Here is a 21,745-nt window from a genome sequence, read left to right on the forward strand (position 1 = left end):
CAGACAATATCTGAAAAATAATTCAGTCCAGTAGAAGCAATTTATTTCATAGAGTTCTGCCTTCAAATAACATTTCTCTACTCAGAAACCCTCCCCGAATGAGCAGAGATTTAATTTTAAGTTTTATGTTTTCTGGCAGTTGAATTTCCGTCTCTGCCCACAGAAAAGATGCAATGTCACCACACTGTGATACCACACCATTAAGTGTTTTTGGATTTTTTACATGTTAATTCACCTTCCACTACCCCCAGTCAACTCCTGTCCAACTGTAGCAAAAGGTTAATTAAAGGGATTAGTGACCTTCTGGTTCACATGAAACCATTTACCGTGAATGGCTAGGAAGAACAGTGACACCTGACAAAATATCTTAGGACCCAAAATTCTTAAATATAACCAGGCCAGATTTGTCAAAAACATATTGACTGCAGTAATGATTAGTTATACCAGGATTTTTTTAAATCCTCTGGACTAGGTTCTTTTGTAGGAAGCTACCTACCTTTAAAAGATTCTTGCCATTTCCCCCACACTCTTCATATAGTCTTTAAATGGTAAATAAGATAAATTAATGCTTCAACTTACGTTTCTCCTTTGCATTGGTTTTCGTATAACTTAGAGATTTGACTTTTGGTTGATGAATTGGACAACAATAGACCTTGTCACAAGGCAGAATGTCACAGAAATTCACTTCAGGGATCCTGCTGATGGGTTGTGTGCTCTGAGAAATTGTACTTTCCTCCTGCAATGCTAAAGGAAAAAAAAAAAAAGACACAATTCTCACTAGTGTTGTGTGTCTACTTGCATTTTATAATAGCACAGAAATTGAAAGCCTGTTATTTGTATGCAGATGAGCAGAGACACAGTACCTGCTGTAGTGGTAGAGGGAGAGTGTAGAACAGAACTTGAGGTACTGCTGGTGAAGAAAAAGAAAAACAATTAATTAAGAAATGCACATCACAGTTGTGGACCAAAACAGACTGGTCCACTATCTATTACTAATTCTAATTCACTAACACTATTTTAACTACTTGCCTGTACATCGGATGTTTTTCAAAACGTCTGTCATGAATGCTAAGTAAATATAGGGTCGATATTGTCAAAGCACTGTAGAAAGAGAATTATTCTGTAGATTTACATCCATCTCTTATGTAACATAATAAGAATAATACCCTGACAGGTGCCTTGTCCAAATGTAATAATGTAAGACTAACTATCTAACCACTTCCCCATTGGTGGGAAAATTTTCAACTTAATTTAACGGGGTTTAGATCAGATACTTTTATACAGTACTGCATTCATATACTTGCATATATGTATATATACATATGCTCATATTCAACACAATTTGTGGTCAGTTTTCCATTGTAAATAGCATCACTAAACCAGTTCAAAGCACTCAGTTCACAGAGAGATTGTAAGACACAGGTTTTTTGACTGGTATCAGAAAATGGCAGTCTCAGAAGTGCAGAGCATATTTTCCTTTCCACAAGTCCAATGTCACAAGTTAAACTTTCAGAGTCATAGGATTGCCTATCACATTGGAACAAGTCCAGTTTTATGTCATACAACAGAATCACTCTGTACCTCAGAAACTGTGCTTCAGCACAGAATGATTGCATAAAACATGTAGAGGCTCGCAAGTCCAGCTTAGCATCTGTAGCACAAGCCAAGATACATTCAAGGTGCACCATACATAGTGACATGGACAGAGATTAGTTGTGGGTACACCACATGAATATCTCACTTTTCTGAAAAAATTTCAACTTTACAATATTGCCAGGCATATTTGCTGTTAATTTTAATATATTGTGTTATTTGAGTGAAAAGGGGAAGGGAGAAACAAGTTAACTTCTTGATAATTAATTGTTACCATAGTGCCATAATAGCAATCAAAGCTATTATAGTCACCCGGAAAATCTTCATGGAGCAAGACTCTTTCATCTTGGACAAACAAACCTAGGAAAAATAGAGAAGTTTGGTTAATGTAAGTAAAGTAACGTAAGAAATACTACACTAGTCTGACTTTAAGTTAGCCTTGTTTCTTTCAGAGCAACCATACAAGTCATCTTTATATAATCAACATATACAGAGAAAAATTTAGGTAATGAAAGGCTCCCTAAAACTGAGTGCGCTGTTGATAATCTAGGAACACAAACATTACACAGGAAGAAAGTACGGGTGAAAATAAAAGCTACTTCTTTTTTTTCCTGCCACTTTTCATACTGTTGAAGTATTTCAAAATCAAATTAAGAACTCAGTAAGCAGTGGCCAGAACTAGAAGATGAGCAGCTTTCAGGATATGCTCAGACCATGTTAAACCACGGCTGGTGTAAATACAGAAGAAAGGCACTTTCCAAACAAGTAGGATGATCTTAGATGATGGAGCATTTGATTATCATTGTGGAATAAAGAACATTTGAACTATTATTTTCTCTTGCTCTTTGGGCACTGGACAATAGCACAGTAGGCAAACGAGTGTTGGTTCATCTTACAGAACAGGACTCCGCAGTCTAGGAAGATTGTCTTAAAAAAGGTCAACATATATTCCCCAGCTCATTCCATCCCTGTGAAAAGGGGTTTCCTCTTTCTATACCAGGATAGGGGCAAGCAGAAGTCATTCACCAATAGCAACGACAACCTAGCCAGGTCTTAACCACCTGAAAGAGCATTATCCAGTACAAGACAGGAGATGCTAACTGCAATCACAGTTGCAGACTCATCCGAGGAAGAAAGTTGAGGAAGAATTATCACTGGGCAGACTTACCAAAACAAAGCCAAAAAAAAAGCCAAACCAAGCATTTCTGTGTAAGGCTGCACTGCACCATGTGAGCAGACTTACAGGCTCAACAATTCTGTCCTCCTTCACACCATTACACAGTATGTATTTACTCTCACTCACATAATGTATAGGCAAGAAGTAGAAGTGTATCATACATATTTTCCATCTTGGTATAATTAGTTTTTAAGCTTCTAGCATGACATTAAATAATTCTGGCTAAAGAATTTGATATTTAACATAAAAGCTTTCACCAATATTTCAGCACTTAGAAAATCTCTCACAGGCATATTTCACATAAATTAATTTCACTCACCTTGCTGGATTTTAGTGGGACTGATTTTTTTGATGGCAAAAGACTAGTAGCTCGACTATACCTGCTGTAAGAAACAAGATCTCTTTAACATTCAAATGCTTCAGCAACTAATAAATGAAAAAGAGACATTTTCGATAGGGTGTTAATGTCACTTGCTTTTGCAGTCTTAACATTTAAAAAGAGAAAGGTAGAAGTGTCATCAGATTCATTTTCAAGAACAAAGACCTCCAGTTAACTCATTCAGGTGAATGCTATTAAACACTGCATTTGATTTCAAAGAAAACTTGGTGAAATGGTTTAGAAATAGGAAATGCTCATCACTGAAGCACTAATGAAGATTCTGTCTTGCGGAAGAAGCTCTGCAGATTCCTCTCAGCAGCAGTTTCCAGGCTCCAGGACTGTAACTGGACATAGCCTACCCTCGCTTTATGCAACTGAAGCAATTACAAAAATGACTGCAATTTAACAGCCATTGCAAACACTAGTTTTTTCAGAGAGCTAAAAAATATGAGACATTTGTATTTTTTGCACAACTTAAATGCTGGAAATTAACTGAACACTACTGTCAAGCAAAATCAGTTTTCACTTCTACCACAAAGACCACTTTACCAACTTCTGTGACAACAGTCAGAGAACATCACAGACAGAGGTACCTGACTTTGCTCTCTTCACTGGCTGTTGACTTTAAACTGCTCATCCGTTTCAGCCTGGCCAGTTTCCTATTCCACTGTTCCAATTCTTCTATTCTGACTTCAAGATTGTTGGTTAGTTTACAAAGCTGCTTTACAGCACCAACATTCTCCATAAAGATCTGATCCTGAGAAGCAAAACAATGGCAAAAATAGATACAGTATATTCAGCAATCAGATATAACAAGCAGTAATAAGTACAGAATTCACCTATGTAAGGATACTTTGAATATTTAAAATGAAAATATGTGTTACCTCACTGTAAATGCAACGCACTTATGGCTATAGAATCCTTTTACTAGACTGAAAAAATTGCTTAATATTCAATTTGCAGTAAATTGAAAATGAGGACTTGCAGAAAAATACAAAGAAGCTAAATGGCTTTGTAGACCAAGAATTTAAACTATTTTTTACCTTCATACCGTGTTGAATTTTAAACCTTAACACTGCCACAACATGCATCTACTATTTGATTTATAGAACTGCAGCTAAATATAGATTTCAGAACCCCTTTGAAAAATGTACATCCAACCATCTACTGACAGGATTGACTAATCTGGCTCAAACAAGCCAGAGATTCTATTCATGTTGTACGCTTAACGTGAATCACACAGGAATCAGGGAGACAGGGAAAGATCCAAACCAGAGGTCAAGCTGTGACAGCGTAATATTTTGTTCTTCTCTTCAACCTCTCCAGCCTATTACAGGAGTTTAATGGGTTCTAATACCATGATCAGCTCCGCAGCTAACACAGTTCAGACACCCTCCATTTACTCCTTCTGAATATTTTAGCCAAGAAAAGCCTTCTATTCTTCTACCTCCTGTTTATTGTCTAGATATCAACCTGCTTCTGGAGAAGCCCTCAGTACAATCATCCAGGTAGTAAGTATTTTTCCATTTCTGAGCCAAAAATGGTTACTGATCCACTGTAGGAGCACAGCGACTGCATATTTTCTCTGCTGTGTTTGAAAGAACAGCTTTCTCATATTAACGTACAACCAGACTGATGCCATTAAACCTTGCATGAAGCTATTACTGCAGTTAATGTTGCTAAGTGCTCCAGTCTAGTTGTCATAGAGAGGGTAAGGCAAAAGCAGAGTTTTGCCTTTTGTGTTGTAAATATCACACACACCTTTCTTTGAAAGGTGACCGCATTCCACAAAAATAGACAGTATTTCGTACAAACAGAACCAGAGCACAGGTATTAGTGGTAAGTTACAAACCTCTCTACTACCAGAAGACCAACAGTGTTTAACTAAAAAGTGACTTCAAAATAACCTCCTGTGCCTAGAACTGTGAAATCATTTCTACATTCACTTATCCTCATATCAATGATATGTAGCAGCTGCCCTTTCTATTCTCTTCATATCATGCATGAATCTCTTCTAGGTGACTTCAACTAGTCTGAGATGGCTCATCTGGCAAAATGAAGGAATACTTTATTGGGGAAAAAAGGACTGACTAGAGTCTTACTGCCTCACTGATGACAAAGTACTGAGCACAGTGCAGTCAAGAAAAGAAGAAAGATTCTTGTCCCAGAACAGCAAATTTCCACACAGTTGAGATATTTCTCTAGAAAGTAGCAGAGTCTGATTCAAATGTGTAATGCAATCAATTAATTTGAATGAGTTTGACAGGCATAAGACACAACCAAACCAGCCAATATCCTGCTTATCTGGAACTAAACTTGGAATGTGAGATAACAAAGTTCAAGGCCACATCACCTGCCTAACTGAAAGCAAAGATACAAAGTACTATCCATTTACTACTCAACATGATGAGCTATTCTGGAGTTGGGAGCTCCAGACATTTAAAGATGTTCCACCTGGACATCATATGTTCCAAATTTCTGAATTCTTAAACTGTTAGACACAGATCTCTTCTGCCTGTCACCCCAAAGGTCATAGAACTGACATTCACATGCTCTGCCACAGGTGTAAAGAGGAGAAAGCACAGATTTACCTAACTGCATTAAAACAATGTCGAAGTGTTTGTGAAGTGGTACCAGACTTAGCCAAGTAGTCAAGAAATTGCTAAGCAGCAAATAAGCCCTTGCTGTAACAACTCATTCCTGCTTGGGCCACATTCACAGCAGAATCACCAAGTGTAGGAGGCTTTCTCCATTTGCTGTGTCACATCCCTGGAAGACATCCTGGCAAGCATTGTCCAGATTGTCAAGCTACAGAGGAGCAAGGGAACACAACGGGCCCAAACAGCAGTGCTGTGAGGCACTGTTATAGATGGTATTTTATGTGATATTTCAGCAAAGAGAAATATAAATCAGAAGCTCTATTGTCCAACCTAAAAATTTTGTCTGAAAAAAAACGACTACTCCAAAGCAGTTTTGTGGGGGCTCAAAAATGCAAATGATGCTGCAGCTGTCACAGAATACAACAGGAAGGGCTAAAGGGCAAAATAAACCTAGTGTCACTATCTACCACTGCTCTTCTATGAGCATCTAGAAATCAGCTACAGGCTGGAACCCTGACCAAATACAGCAAATTTGCTAAAACTCTCCTTTTCAATAGTGTCTCTAGAAAGTGCTCTTTCCACAGCTTTATTCAAGGTGTCTAATTCATGCTTCCTTTATATGGAATACAGTCTAGCAGATTTAACCGATGAATTTAACGTACTTGTAGCCTATCAAAAGAAGACAAGTGAACTGCAGTATTTCTTATAGATATTTTCTCCAAGTTTGCTAGTGTAAACATGTTTTCTATAGAATAATGAAAGAGCGTGATTATAATGAATACAGGATCGTGTTCATGACATCACCCAGACAAGTTAAGGTTACTAATCTGTAAAACCTCCCCCTTCCCGTTATCAGCTGTAAGCTGGGAAGTGGTTCTTGGCCTGCAGTGAACCAGCGCACAACAGAGAGGCCGCTCTGAGCAACGTCCTGGACAAGTGCCTCCTGCAGTCACGTGTGACTGGACTTCGTGACTGACAGTCACTTGCAGTCCTATTTCTGCAGGAAATGGAGAGGCGAAGAGAGCACAGGACAATAGACTAAGGTATTGTTTCCAACCTATGAGCATGGTGATACTTTGTGTGACATAAACATTTTATAGTATATGATTTTGAAGCTATAATAAGGATTTCGGATGGCCAAAAGAACCTCCACACAGAGCACACAGAGTTAGCATTTGTATTCGGTGTGAAGTGATTACACCAGGATTAGAGTAAGGAATTTTTTATTTAACAAATAGAATGCCATCATTCTTAATTCGCTTCTGGAACGCTAATTAACTTAAACCCAAAAGAATGTTTTGGAGTCCCACTTGTTGGACCAATGCCATGAATATGGTCCAATCCATCCTTATTCAGCAAAGTTAGAACTTTTCCTTTTCTTTTTTATTGTATGTTTATTTATTACTGTAATTAGATTTTAATGTAAATACTTTCTGTCCTTAAAAGATTCAGCTACTTACTAACACCTGGTGGTTCAGTTTTTCTCAATGATTTGCCAAACATTGGTTTTGTACATACATGTGGAGGCCTACAGCTTTCTATAAAGCATAGTGTGTGTTTATTGCTCCATATACAAGAGTCTAAATACACACCTCCACTTTCTATCTCACAAACATACCTTGTCAACCATGAGGAAGTTTTCTATTTTTTCTCCATCGTTACAAGCAACATCTCCAACTTCTCTAACAGCTTCTGGTAAAAGCTCCTTCACTTCCTGGGCTATTATTCCTGTTCACAAGATAACATAAACTAAAGTCAGGAAACACAGTGGCATACCATTGACCATGGGTTTGTGCTTTGAGTTGACCATCCTAAAAGCTACACGTAGGGTCAAACATGACCTAGAAATTTTATGTGGTAGGAAAACCCAGGATTTCACTTCTGTTTTTTTCCATTTCACAGAAAACAATCAGAAACCCTTAGAATTCCCATTTCTCATTTCTCTGTAATAAGAATGAAATTGTTTGTGATCACATAGTTAAATTATTTGTGTTCACATACTTCACTCTCATTAACCCTCTGGAAAAATAACCTATCTTCAAAAACTGAAACAGAAGTTGGAAAACTACCAGAAATACTTAATTTTGGCATTTTTATGTCACAAGAGATACACAGAAAAGTGTAGGATTGTAGTGTCATAAGAAATGAGGATGAAATAGCAGGGTGTTAAAAGGCACTACAGCACAATGGACAACAGTGGAAGTTAATGAAAAATGGCAACAGAGCTGACTGAATACCTGTTTCGTGGGTATTTTTTATTCCCATAACAGATGCAAATTCAGGCTTGTAGTCATACTCCACCAACCTCATTTGCGTTATTCTTTTCAACTGCTCATTCGTATCAACCTAGTTGGATAAATACCAAGATTAACATGTTGAAACATGAAGAATGTCATGGCATCTAGGACGCCACTGGGACAGCAACAAGCTTAACACAGCCACTTGGCCAATCTTCACATTGAAAAATAGGGACAATCTTCCCATTCCCCATTAGCAGAGTGCTATTTGTATTTGCATTGCCAGTTACCCTTCAGTCTGACAACTCCCATTTACACAGATATCCCCAGCTTCTATGGGCAGCCTCTTCCAAAGTCCACAGGCGACAGCTCCACAGAGCACGCTGGTACGTCTGGTTTCTTTAGGCCAGCATCTCAGCACACCCAGGATAAAAAAGCTGCTTCACATGTCACAACAATGATCCACACGTGTGCTGTCGTGCAAACATAAATGCCCTAAATACTCCACATCCCTCACCTCCCGGATATTCTGTTTTGCTCGGCTGTCAGATGGATGCATGACTCTGCCCATAACTTTTGCATTTCCGCAGACAACCAGTGCCTCATCTGGTGCATCTGTGTTAATTCCTACTCGACCATGATAGACTATCGTCTCTGGAACATGTCCTCGCTGCCACAGTACATCACTGTCACTCTCAAACTGCCCTGGGTTAGATGCCTGGAAGAAAAAATTATGTTTATAGTACAGCATAGATGTACTATTGCTTATTCCATTAGAAATTCAGGCAAAATGAAATGCCAGATCTTTAACATTTAAATTGTATTCAAGAGCTCTTCTAACACACCAGCAAAAAAAACCCAGAGTGGAGTCACTTAAGTGTTTCTCCTCACACAGCACTGGCGTCATTGTTTTTCTCCTGAATTCTACTTTACTATCACCTTAAGCTAAACTGTCAACGTCCAAAGCTTTCCAAATTTTAACTTTGACATTATAGCACATAACCATTCTTTATTTACCAGCAAATTTTAGCTGAGGCTGGAAATAAGAAAAGAGCAAACAAGGCACAGATTAAACACATGTGGTTCATAAAATCCCCTGTGATGTTTTAAATTAACTCATGTTAGAAATGTCATGTCAAGGAAAGAAGGTCTTTCAAAAAACACCAATAAAATAACAGTGTGTATAATTAGAAAAGGTATTTGACTTCAATAATTATTTTTTTAACTCTGAATTCAGGCTTTAAAATTTTAGTCTGAATAAAAGTATGATCATGATATAAAGTTCACGATCATTTAAAGAAGCCAGGCTTTCACACAAGTTTGCCATCTACAAGGCTTGGTGCTGTGCACTTACCACTGTGTGTCACGATTAGAGCATGATCTGATAAGTCTGATAACCATTCCCCAGCTGGTAGTTTTGTCATAATATATTTGAGTGTAAAAAGGGCCATCACATGAGTTGCCTTCTCTCGCACTGCATTTGCACAGCTTTGCCACTTTAAGGTAGCCAGTGGCTGGCTCATTGTACCCTGCCACTGAAGCCCTCTCCAGATCCCAGGCATCTGGAAAATGACTTTTTCTTTCTTTCCAGCTTTCCTGTTGATATTTTCACCACTTCAAATCATGGCCCCTTGATCCTTCTTTTTACTTTGCCTGGAATAGTGGCCAGGTTTGCAAAATCTCACTCCCTGGATTCCTATTAAAAAACTCCCCCAATACACATGAAGAAGCTCTCTTCACTGAAATTTCAAAAGAATCTGTCATTAAAAATGGTAGAAACAAGTAAATTTCTAAATCTTACATAAAAATGTATATCTTACAAGGTAACAATAATTCCAAGGATGAGTCAAATGTGAAAATTCAACAGCTTTCCCAAATTAGTAAAGAGATGGTATTTCTAAGACTGCTAGATGCAGAAAGAGAAATTCAGACAAAATCAGTATTGTGGAAATTAATGGACAAAAACCGAAAATAATTAAATACACAAGAACGATACAAACACAATGCTTCAGTGTCCTGAAGTAAAAGAACCCACAGCAACAGCCAGGATGGAAAAACTTCTCAGCAGGGCAGAAGACTACTGAACTCCAAACATTGCTTTCAAAGCCCTTTCACAGCTCCACCCAGAAAGGAGCTCTAGGCCATACTACCCCCAAAAAAACTAACTAACTGCAGGAAGAGGGTTTATGGCACTAGAGAATACAAAGTTATGGCCTCAGACAAAAAAGGAGCCAGGACTGAAGCCCTCTGAAAGCCCTCATCTTCCTTTGGAAACCTCTGGGCAACACCACACATACTGGGGATTTACACTTCTGCTCTCTCTGAACCCGAATGCTAAACTGGGCTGTAATCATAAGCCCAAGCAGGCAACATGCCACAAAAAAGGACTCAAGCAATGGTCTACAAAAAATGATGCCAGGACTAAAAGCTTTTGACAACCCTGACCTTTCTTTAGGAGCCTCTTCCCAGCCCCACTTAATACACTAGAGTTCTTGGTCTTATTTGAGTCTAAAACGAGATGCTAAGCCTATTCCTCAGCAGAAGGCAAGGACTAGAAAAATCCCATGCAAACAAGAAGCAGCTCCTCGATTGGCCCACATGAAAAAGTTTATTGGCCTGCAATCTTCTGGAGGCCCTCACCATCCTTTGCAGCCCCACCACACGGCACCTACGCATTTCCTATCTTTCTAAGCTCTAAACATAATCTTTGCCTTAGAAATAACCGTAACTCCACTATGCCCAGTTCAAATGTTAGCCACCAGCTCTTGGTCACATGAAAAGGGGCCAGGAGTGAAAGCTTTTGGCAGCCCTCATCTTCCCTTGCAGACCCCTTGCAACCCCACTCACGCTGGGGCTCTATACTTTCTCTCTCTCATAACCCTAACCCTCCATAGCTCCTGTTACAATGAGCTCTGGGGTTTTCCTCTCTTCCAAGTCTAACTCTAACTGTAGGCTAAAGCTGAGCACTAAAAAGGAAAATTTTATGTGGATCAGGGGACTGAAAAGTAATGGTCACGAGGAAGAGAGACCAATTCTTCCTTTTTCTATTTTAAAACCTTTATTACAACCACCAAATTATGAGCTGGGACACTCTGGAAACACACTGGAAAGGGGCAGCTATGGGTCTTAATCCTCCTAGAGCTGCTCAACCTTCGTCCCTTCATTTTTTTACCTTCTCATCCTCCTTTGAAAATGAAGCATCAAGCCAATGAAAGCATTTACCAAATTCCTGGCAAGTGCAGGAAATCGTTTCACCTCAAAGAAAAAACAATCTGGAAAAAATCAACATATTTTGTGTTGGAGTTCAGAGCAAGCTTTCTTTTTAAATTCTTCCATAGCTCTACTTTTAACATTTTAAAACCCCAATAATTAAAAGATAACAACATAGTCATATAATACGCAACTATATTTTTTTCTCAATCTTTTTGAGTCAATGGAAATTTTTATGTGCAAGAATCCTGCCTGCATTGTCTCCTGTGAATATCAAAACAGTAAATACTTTTCACAAGTATGACAGCAATATAAATTTCTACCTACCCTCACAATGATCTTTTCAGAGACATTCGCAGACAGTAGGTAGAATTGGTCCTGAGAGGCAGCATACAGTCCAACTACCAGCATGAAGTATCTAATTTGAAATTGATTTAATCAAGACAATAATTGAAGTAATGTCTTCTCACAGAAAAAATAGTTTTAAATACAACTGCTGTTATTTATACATAAAAAGACAGCCAGAACTTTTTTTCAATGTATTTCTTACAATATGAAAAAGTATTTCCATCAGTCTCAAGTAATATGCCCTTTCAATCTTTACAATCACTGAAAATGAACAAAGATCACAGTAATTTTGACAAATTTAAGTAATGAAGACTCAAAGATGAAAAGCCTTCCCTCTTCAGTAGAAAATTATCATTATTTGGGTTTTTGGCCTCCTGATTTCACCAGTCATCATTCTGGCTATGATTTCCTGAAACGATCTCTAACCAGGAGGATAAGGTATTTTCTTTAATTCTCATATCATTCTGTGACTCTAGAAGGGAGGCCTTTAAGGAGATACCAAGTATCACAGAATTTTAAATAAAATCACAGATCTGGCAACACTGACATTTTTTAAAAACATCAGCTCCATTCTAAAGTAGACCTTCTCTTTTCCACTTTACACACATAGGCCAACTAGCTATAGCAATACCTCTGGTCAGGATTAGGTTTCCCCTTTTTTCTCATATTATTTGCTGTTGTTTCACTGAAATGCAACCTTCCCAGTGTTACTTTAGTTATTTGGTCCCCTGGCAGATCAACTCTAAAATGGAAAAGGAAACAAGATCAGGGAAACAAGCATTTGGAGATCTACCTGGCTCAAGCCAGATTTCCTCAAACTCATTAAAACAGTTCTGAGAAAAACTGACAAATGAAACTAACAGAGGAACCCAAGTAAAACCAGCAGTAACCCTGGTTTATAAAAATGTATTAAAAACACAGTGACTGTGTCAAGCAGATAAACAGGATAAAGCACCAGCAGTGGGAAATTGTTCTTAGTAATAGAAGTCTTGTGTTTCTTGGTCTATTTGTACACAGTCTTGAACATAATAAAACCGTATATGTTCCATACGATGGGTGTTTGTTGCTTGCTAAGGTTAACGTCGCTTATTATTGAATCTGAATTTCCACATTAAAATAAATAAATTTTACTGCTTGTCCTTTTTTTCACCTGCATCTAATTTGCATGTCTGGAAGTATAAAATATACACCTATGTCTCAAATACATTGCAGCACTGCTCCTGTAAGTGAGAAATAATATGAATAAAGAGTTTGCATGGAGAAAATCACAGTCCACCAAACAGTCAACATGAAATAGTTTACACGCGCTCAGAATCTATTCTTCAGCACACAAAAGGAAGAAAAATGCCATGATAGAGGTAATGTAGTGAAAATTGAGCTCTTCTCCCAAGCTCAAAGTTCATTTTTGCAGATTACATTTTGCAGATATTGAAGCCTTCATCCCAGCACTGTCCTGTCAAACTTGACACTTTCTGGTTTAAGGCTTATTTAATTATTTATAGAGAACAGAACAGCTACAACAGAAGAGACTTATGCCAGAAGGACAAACATTGATTCTGACAGTAAGTTAAAACGCAGAAGAATGGCAGAGAGTTCCAAGCTGCAAGTTTGTTTCTAGCAGAGGCACTCCCCTTAAAAACACTGCAAATACATCTCACGCCTGTGTAGAACAGGAACATTACTGACAATTTTTAAAATAGGCAATGCATCTGCCATACAACTCTAAACACTGTACACAGTGTTGCTATCTGAATATAAATATTTTGGATAAGCATACTTAACACATTCATAAAGCTGCCGAAAAAGACCAAGTACATGTTACTACTGCTATTCTATGTGTGCACCCAAAGTGGAATTTGGGTAAAGATCAGAAAACTGGCTTAGAGCTACTATAAGTTTCCAAGAAACAACTACATCACATTTCAGGCTAATCACGTATTGAAATAAAATGGAATACTTTTCTCAAAATTCTTACTTAACAGGATGGAAAGTTTTTTTGCTTCGATCTGACTGAGACTGTTCAATAGCAACTGTTTGATCTGGAGCTTCCACCTATGAAGAAAAAAGAATTTTCAAAAAATGACAAGAATATTAAATTTTCAAACATATAACATTTGCAATAGAAATTAATAGGCAAACTGTGTCTGAAACCATGAAAGCTCTCTCATTTCTCATGGCACTACATAGAAATTAATGCAGGAATTGGCTCCTGATCAATTGACATCTGACAGCTAGTCTGAAGACCCAAATCTTTCTTTTGAAAGAAATAAAAAAATAAGAAGTAAAAAAAAAAAGGAAAAGTCATGCATTAATTTGCAAAAGAAAAAATGCTTTCTGAATCTATACTGTTATTGGCTCATTCTAACCCAAAGCATAAATGTACATATTTAACATGAGAACTGAACCTATGCAAGGTAGTTCCGTAAGTTATTTTAATGTAAATTTCTGTATCTTTCTGGAATGGTACCACGCAGCACTTTGCTTCAGATGGGAATGGTGGGGGGGGTTCTGCATTTTTCATTAAGCAAAACTGGTAGTAACTGCCTTTTAAAACAGCTACATGGATTTTTTAAACCACTGAATTTTGGTAGTAAGTAAAAAAACTAGTAAAATCTTTCAGAAAGATTAATATTTTCTACTATTTCTGTATATGCAAGCTTGAGAACCCATATTGGCTGGGAAGAATTTGGTTCTTAAAATGAAAATGGAAAGCCGGGCAAGAAGAAATGGGGAAATTTTGTTGGTTTTCTGCACATGAACTGTTCAGGAAAAACAGATTTGATTCTTTTTCTTTGCTCTGTGAATTGCTTTTTTCAACACATCTTTTTGACCATTGGGTAGACTGGCCACCTACATACCAGCTGACACCCCTGCACTACCCACAGAGGGAACAAAATTTCAGCCAAAGAGAGGGAAGCCACTGAAACCGTGGCAAACAGGCAAACATGACATCTTTCAGCATATATCAGCAAAAGCATCCATCAGACATCACTCTTTTTGCAAAACAGTTCCAAACAGAAGTCACTAGTAACTTAAAAGCGTTCTCTTCTGTCAGTTCTTGGTCAAAAATTACTAAGAAAAGAGTTCTTTTCAATTATTTACTTTATTCTATGGATAATCATATACTAACTTATTAAAATTAATAAAGAGAATAAATACTTGCCTTTATTCCAAAAGCTTTCAAGTAAAACTTTTCTATTGGTTTCCCCCCCAGCTGAGTTTTGACATATTTTGGATGTCCAGTGATTCTGATATGGACTGTGATTTGGAAATGATTCTTCTTCTGGCACACAAAGGCATCATCTGTTGTCGAAAAATTAAATCCTTTATCTGTGACGATGTGATATCCTACAGTGGGTCTACAAAAACAAGAAGAAAAAATAGCAACTTTAAGTACAGGCATATTTGAGTGACATCTTGAGTTCTTTTTTTTTATGTGGTCTGAAAATCCATCTGATTTTTGGGAGCCAAAATACATGTTTACAATCACCAGTTCTGCTAGTATTTTCTTCTTAGCATCTTAGAGGTGTAAAACTGAAAATGCATATAAGGTATACTCTAATTCTAGTCTGACACACAAAATATTTGTAAACCAGAGACAGGGAAGCTTACATAATCCTCACTTACAAATCTGGTATAAAAGAACTCTGTGCACCTAAAATTGCAAAGAAACTTTTTAGTGTATTCAAGCATTCATTACAACATTGCTATAACCAACAGAGCTGAACTAGTGCTGCAGACAACAACATGCTGATGAGTGAGCAAGACTCCCTGTTTTGTTCCTGAATTCCCACACCAAGTGCTTCTGCAGAAGCTGCTGGGATTCAATAAGGCTTTACTCAAGCTAAAAAAAAAGCTATCGATACTGACCCTCTGGTCAGATGACTACTAAACTCTCATTAATAGTGTTGTCCCTCCTACCAAATCTTAAGGAAACCCAATTTCTTTTACTCGAAGGGCTAATTTGTCACTCACAGAGAAAGAGCATTCTGTCCTTATGATTCATAGCAAACAAGGAAAGGCATCAAAAGATCTTTTTTAAAAAGCCAGTGAACTCACCATCCCAACAATGTTTCCAGTCCTCTGATTTAAGTGACAAATAATTCTGAAATAATAGGACTACATGGCAAGGTTCTCTTACATGAGCATTGGCTTTTCTCACTAATGAAAGTTTGATAATGATGATCTTGTCTGATGCTACTGAGAACCTCTCATTAACACAATTACTGATAATGGCTTTTTAGAGCTCATCCATTCATTTGCACATTATTAGTTGGAAAAATCAAAATGTACAGACTTCCCAAGAAAAGTACAGATTTTATTATCTTTTCATAAATTATGAACAAAAAATCCCCTTTCAAACAATCACTCATTATCTGGAACATGGAATAAAAAGAAAGCTACTTAATTTGTAACTATTCCAAAACTGCTAAGTCGTATGTTAATTCATATTCAAAATTATAGTGAAGTGCCTACCATCTCCTCAAACCACCAAAGAAGCAAAATTTCTTCAGTTTCTTCCTACAACTGGCAATTATTTTTATTTACGTAGGAAATGTGTGCATTTCATAGTAGGGAAAGGCATTGTTTTTCAGATTTAGATATGAAGAAAGTTCATTACCTGGTACTTTTAAAGCAATTTCAGAGTATTTGCTTACACTCAGGCAAGCAGACTGAGAAGCAAATGTACAAATTTCCATTTCTCCAAGGTGAATTGTTTGGAACAATGACTCCCAAAGAGGAATTTCACACTTACCAGTTTCTAAGTATGTCACAGTAATTAAGAGCAAATACATACTTTGATCTGATCACACAAAGAATGATCAGTCTTACCAAGCAGTACAGTAAAACTTGGAAGAATTTTCAGGTAGCAAGGGATATCCCTGTCACACAAACTTCTCTATGAGAAATACACTTCAAATTCCTCTTTCTAATCAGAATTTGAGTCTTTAGACATCTTCAGAACAGATTCCTACCAACCACAATAGTAATGGGGCAAGCAGCTAAGAAAGTGCCAAGCAAACATAATGCAGGGCATAAATAATGGTACAGTAACCTTTTCTAATGAATCTACCTCAGCTAACAGCAGTTTGTTGTGAAAAGGAAACAATCAGAAGGTTAAAATACTGGATTAATAAAATGGAAAATAATTAACCTGAGAACTGCCCTTAAAATGGGCACAGCAATTTTAAGGTAGAGGACCAATGCCTCCACACTGAGGAGTGATAACCACATGGCTCTATGAGGCTAACAAAATACAGGATCACTACTCACAAAATCTGTGCCATAATTACAGTGCATCTTGGAACAAAGGCACTGCCATTGACCTCACTTAAAAGTAACACTAATTTTCTCTGCAAATAATATCTCAATCCCCTTCCACATTAATGGCAACAATACATGTACTTGGATGCTTTAATGCTCAGCATCAACATTGCCTTTGTTGACACAAGCCACCGAGAAATGTGACTCTGGAGCTTCAATTTTAAGTATATGGGAACCAACAAGTAATTGGCTCAGCTCACAGCTGTCAGGCAGTTGTTGACTGAAAGTGTAACAGGAGTTGGAAGCCACTTCCATTTAGTTTTTTATTGTATTGTATTTATAAACATTAATATTGTAATGACAATTATAACACAGAGCTGGAGGTTTCTTGGCCCATCCAGCTCCAAAGGAGTAGAAAGGTGTGGACAGTGAGCTGTCTGCTCTCTTGTCATGTCAATACCTTAGGAGGAGGGCTCTGTGCGACACACTAAGATGTGTACTGCCCCTCTATGACCGTGGCACAAACAGGGAACGTCGTTGTCCAGCAACAACACTGATACACTCCAAATTCCCATGAGAGCTTTTAGCAGGTTGGGCTAGAGGAACATTAAAATTTACTATGCTATTTAAGTTCTGTGGAGGCAGTGACAAATCGTTTCCATCAATCCTGGAGAACTGACCAGGCTGCTGTAGAAGGGTTTTTGTTAAAAGGGATCATTAAGTACTAGAATGGAGTAAACCAGAGATGTAAAGTGAACTTGGAATGACCTTTCCCAGATCATGTGGCCAAAAAAACCATTTACAGTTCTGATTTATATGCGAAAACTCTAAATCTTTGACTAAACAGTTGCACATTCTACATATATGTCTATAGTTATTAAAGTCTAGGTTATATGGGCCCAGAAGTAATACAGGTATCTTCTATTTCCATTTTTCTTTAATGTTTTAGGCCATTAGAGGGAAAGGTGCCATATGCTCAGTAATTACTTGCCTGAATGTGCTTGACAAAATAAACAAAAATTAACAGATATTTTAAATAACTTATTTTTCTTTTGCCCCTAAATCCCAAAAGGAAAATCAGAAAACCTGGCATGAATTTCAACCAGTATTTAAAGTTCTGCTTATCTGATATATCAAGCAAGTTCATATTCCATCATGCCTACTTATCTCCTTCTCCAGTCTTATTTTCAATAAGAACAAGGGATGACATACATATCATTTATTCCTACAAAACTACAATACTAGCAAGAAATAAAAAACCAACAAGAAGCCACGTTTTCCAAGTGCAAACATCAGTGCTTACAGTTTTTCATAATTAGAGTTAAATAAGCTGTTCCACTGAGAAGTTTGATACGGTTGCCACGTTAGAGCTTGACAGCATTTCTCCGAAGCTGCGTTCTGTCCATCACTGTCATATTCTTGCATTTCAGCAGCACAGTCCTTAACAGTTTCTGTAGAGAGATAGTGACAATTCAGGTATCACTTTTGTGACTAGCCAAAAATCCTGCATAAGTACTTCAATAAATATATTTATATATACATATAAAGCACAAATACATTGCATGTATATTTAAACCTGATTGTCCTTTGCAGTTATTCCAAAAGTTTGTGTTCTATTCCCTTACCCTAGAAAATAAGTTTTTCAGCGTTCCTGATTTGCAAAATATTACACAAGTAGCACTTCCTATTTTTATTCTTTCCAAAAGGATGGATAGTTTCATTTGGGAAGAAAAAAAAAAAGGAAATCTAAGCATTTTACTGTAAATCTGCAACAATGCGTGAAGCAAGAAGCAATTAAGCAAAATAATTACGTAAGTTTGCCATTCTCTCTACGACAGGTTTAAACTGAATATACCCCAACTCACTGCGACAGGTACTTCATCCCACAGCAGAAGGCACAGTTTTCCAATACCAAGCACATTCACCACTATATCTGGTTGACTCATTAATGTTTTCTGACCCAACGTTATAGCATTCTGAGATAGACAGGGTCAACCATAATTCTCTGAAATATTATACATTTTATGAAGTCACAGGAGAATGTGATAGAGAGACAGATAAATGGAGTACAGTGAGGACAGGAGAAAATATGGCATGGAGCATATAAGCTGAGAACTGTCAACAGCCAGTGGCAGCACAGTAAGACAGAACCTACAGAATCATTTCAGGCCCAAGCTCATCCACTACATTAATTCCCTGTTAAGCTGACCCAAGATGGTTTCCTTGCCTGACGCTGTAGAAATACTTCTTAAAAACACACGCTGCATTACTCATTTATAATAAGTTTAAATAGATATTACAGAATGATACAGAAACATACTTCATTCTAACTGTAGTGTTATTCAAATTCTGATTCGCCCGAAGAATGAAATTACTGTTGGCTTTTTAAAAAGCAGAGGGAAAATAATAAAAAAAGCTTCCCCCACCCACCCCCACCCCATAAGGAAATTCACACATTTCTAAATTATCCCCATGCTGTTTGTAACAATGGCTGTGTTCTTTTTCCAACAGCATGTGTGTCAATGAAATTTTATTAACAGTGACTCCCAAGGAAAGTGTATTTCAAAGCTGTGCCTTTAAGTATTAAAAAAAATCCATTTTAGATAGAGAAGCATCTGCTTGTCTTCTATTTCTAGCCATGGTAGACTTGGAGGACTAGTCACAATCAAGCAACACTGATCAAATAAAAGATACCAAAGGAAAAGCAACCTACTAAATCCAGTTGCTACTCGTTAAAAAGTGTTCTAAAAGATTGATTTAATGCTGAAAAATAACTTACTCTGAAGAAATAACAAATAACTCTCAGATTTTCCACTAACAGACAAGGGTGAAATTCCTCAGATAAACTGTTCATTACAAACTGTTCATTTGCAGAGAGCCTCACAGTTCACAGAAGCTGATCCATTTCTGTACACACCTGATAAGCGTTTTTAATATCAATTGGTATAAGCTTAGCATTTTTAGCTTGATGAAACAGTATACCAAATTAATTTCAGGAGGGGGTGGGGAAGAACACACAGCTTTTACCAAGCTCGTGCATGGATACAGTCTGCAGAAAAAATACGGAGTTGAGATGATAAAGGGAAACTGCAGTCTGTTTGCTCATCCACTACATTAATTCCCTGTTAAGCTGACCCAAGATGGTTTCCTTGCCTGGTCAATTTAGCACCAAGCAAAGTCAGCAGAGCATGGTATCATCTGTGTACTGCAGGCTCACACATGGAGAAGGGCCGAATAATTCATTTGGAGAGTCCTCAGGAAACATGAACCTGTATCACTGCTTCTCCCTTCACCAAATATAAATAGATCCTGGTTTTCAAAAACACTGAAAAAGTAAATCACTCCAAACCTGGTAGTGGAGTACATATTGTTAACACCGCTACCTTTTCAGAGCCAACAGGAGCTCTGTTCTTAAAATATTTACTTGTCTATGGCATGAAAAGTTAAATTTCATCTTCACACAGTTGCTTACCTTGCCTGAAGTCCTGTGACCGGAATGGAGAATCAGTGGTATCTCCCAGTAATTGCGAGAGCTTCCTTTTTTTGCCTGACGCTGCAGAAATACTTTTTTAAAAACACACGCTGCATTATTCATTTATAATAAGTTTAAATAGATATTACAGAATGATAACATACTTCATTCTAACTGTAGTGTTATTCAAATTCTGATTCGCCCAAAGAATGAAATTACTGTTGGCTTTTTAAAACTGAATTATGCAATTTTTCCTTCCAAAACATAAATGAGATTATTTATTTCATATGAATAGAGAAGTTGATCTCTTCTTAAAAATTTACACAGTACAGAAGTGGTAGGGTTTTACTGTTTCCTGACATTTGCATTAAAATCACAGCTTTATCTTGAATGGTGCATTTGGTGTACTGCACAAAGCTTGAACTCTCCCTTTTTTACACAGAAAATACTAGTAGCAGTTAAACGAATGTGTTAACAAAGAGATCTCAAGGGGCAACTGCTAGGTAACAGTTTCCCCCTTTCCCAGGAAATGAGATTTCAAAAAATTCTCCTTTGTGCAAAGGGAAAAAATCTTATTCCAAAGTTTTGATACTATAAAATGTAAACTAGAATATCCCAACAGATGGTCACTCCTTCTGCATGGGGAAAAAAACAAGCCAAACTCCAGGTCTCAGTGAGGCCCAGTAGGAAGTCAAACTAAGTGGTTTCTCCACAAGTAGAAAAAAAGCCTGCCCACCACGTTAACTGCTACTCTTTTACTGGATTTGTTCCGAAGTTCCATGTTTAGTCAAAAAGTATTTTGTATCTTAAATTCCAATAACCAAAGTATCCCCTCAAAAAGTAATATGATTTTGACTAACTGGCACCTTCTACTGGAAAACAAAGAACACAAATAGCTCCATTGAGAAACCCAGGCCCAGCTTCCTTCCCCCACATCACATGTAACGTGTAGTTGAGCTCTGTACAGGAGAGAGCGCACCTGCAAGCCCAGGACTAACACTGATGAATTCACATTTCTCTTCCCATAACCAGGGAGGTCCCCCTCTGTTGTGCACCAGTCAATCCATTCTTACTAGGTATCATGGTTGGATGCTCGCACTAGCCAATGTATTTTAAAAAAATTAAGCGTCCACAATATGCTGGTAGGTGAATATGGCAGATAGCATATGAATACCATTTCACTTCCTGCATAGATATGACAATTTATTTTTTTTTCTCTCATGCCACTTGTCAGAATACTTACAAGGTCCTCATGGACAAATGCCTAAAACAGGTACTGCAAAACACCTGAACACTTTAATAATCCAGTTATGAAGCACCTGTTGATCCCTCCTTAGGCCTCTAACATTTTAAAAACTGAAATCCATTCCTATTTCAAATCTTAACTTCAATCAAGGTGTTTAAAGAACCCTCAACCACAAGTGTCTCAAAAACGTCTAAACACTGCCATCCTGTGGAAAACCC

General features: G+C 37.5%; 1 protein-coding gene across 1 annotated transcript in view; it reads right to left on the bottom strand.

The window, feature by feature from the left end:
• MYRFL (myelin regulatory factor like) overlaps window positions 1–21,745 on the bottom strand; it is a 41,630-nt gene that overhangs the window by 11,236 nt on the left and 8,649 nt on the right. The window contains exons 5-19 of the mRNA XM_056339753.1: window positions 20,282–20,373; window positions 18,113–18,260; window positions 14,708–14,903; window positions 13,520–13,596; window positions 12,176–12,286; window positions 11,524–11,614; window positions 8,504–8,704; window positions 7,987–8,095; window positions 7,368–7,477; window positions 3,743–3,906; window positions 3,090–3,153; window positions 1,868–1,953; window positions 1,030–1,101; window positions 864–910; window positions 580–744 (exon numbers count right to left, since the gene is read on the bottom strand). Coding sequence (XP_056195728.1) covers window positions 580–744; window positions 864–910; window positions 1,030–1,101; window positions 1,868–1,953; window positions 3,090–3,153; window positions 3,743–3,906; window positions 7,368–7,477; window positions 7,987–8,095; window positions 8,504–8,704; window positions 11,524–11,614; window positions 12,176–12,286; window positions 13,520–13,596; window positions 14,708–14,903; window positions 18,113–18,260; window positions 20,282–20,373 — 1,733 coding nt within the window. The remainder of the gene's footprint in view (window positions 1–579; window positions 745–863; window positions 911–1,029; window positions 1,102–1,867; window positions 1,954–3,089; window positions 3,154–3,742; window positions 3,907–7,367; window positions 7,478–7,986; window positions 8,096–8,503; window positions 8,705–11,523; window positions 11,615–12,175; window positions 12,287–13,519; window positions 13,597–14,707; window positions 14,904–18,112; window positions 18,261–20,281; window positions 20,374–21,745) is intronic.

Source organism: Falco biarmicus, chromosome 5 (assembly GCF_023638135.1).
Source record: "Falco biarmicus isolate bFalBia1 chromosome 5, bFalBia1.pri, whole genome shotgun sequence".
NCBI classification, from domain to species: Eukaryota; Metazoa; Chordata; class Aves; order Falconiformes; family Falconidae; genus Falco; species Falco biarmicus.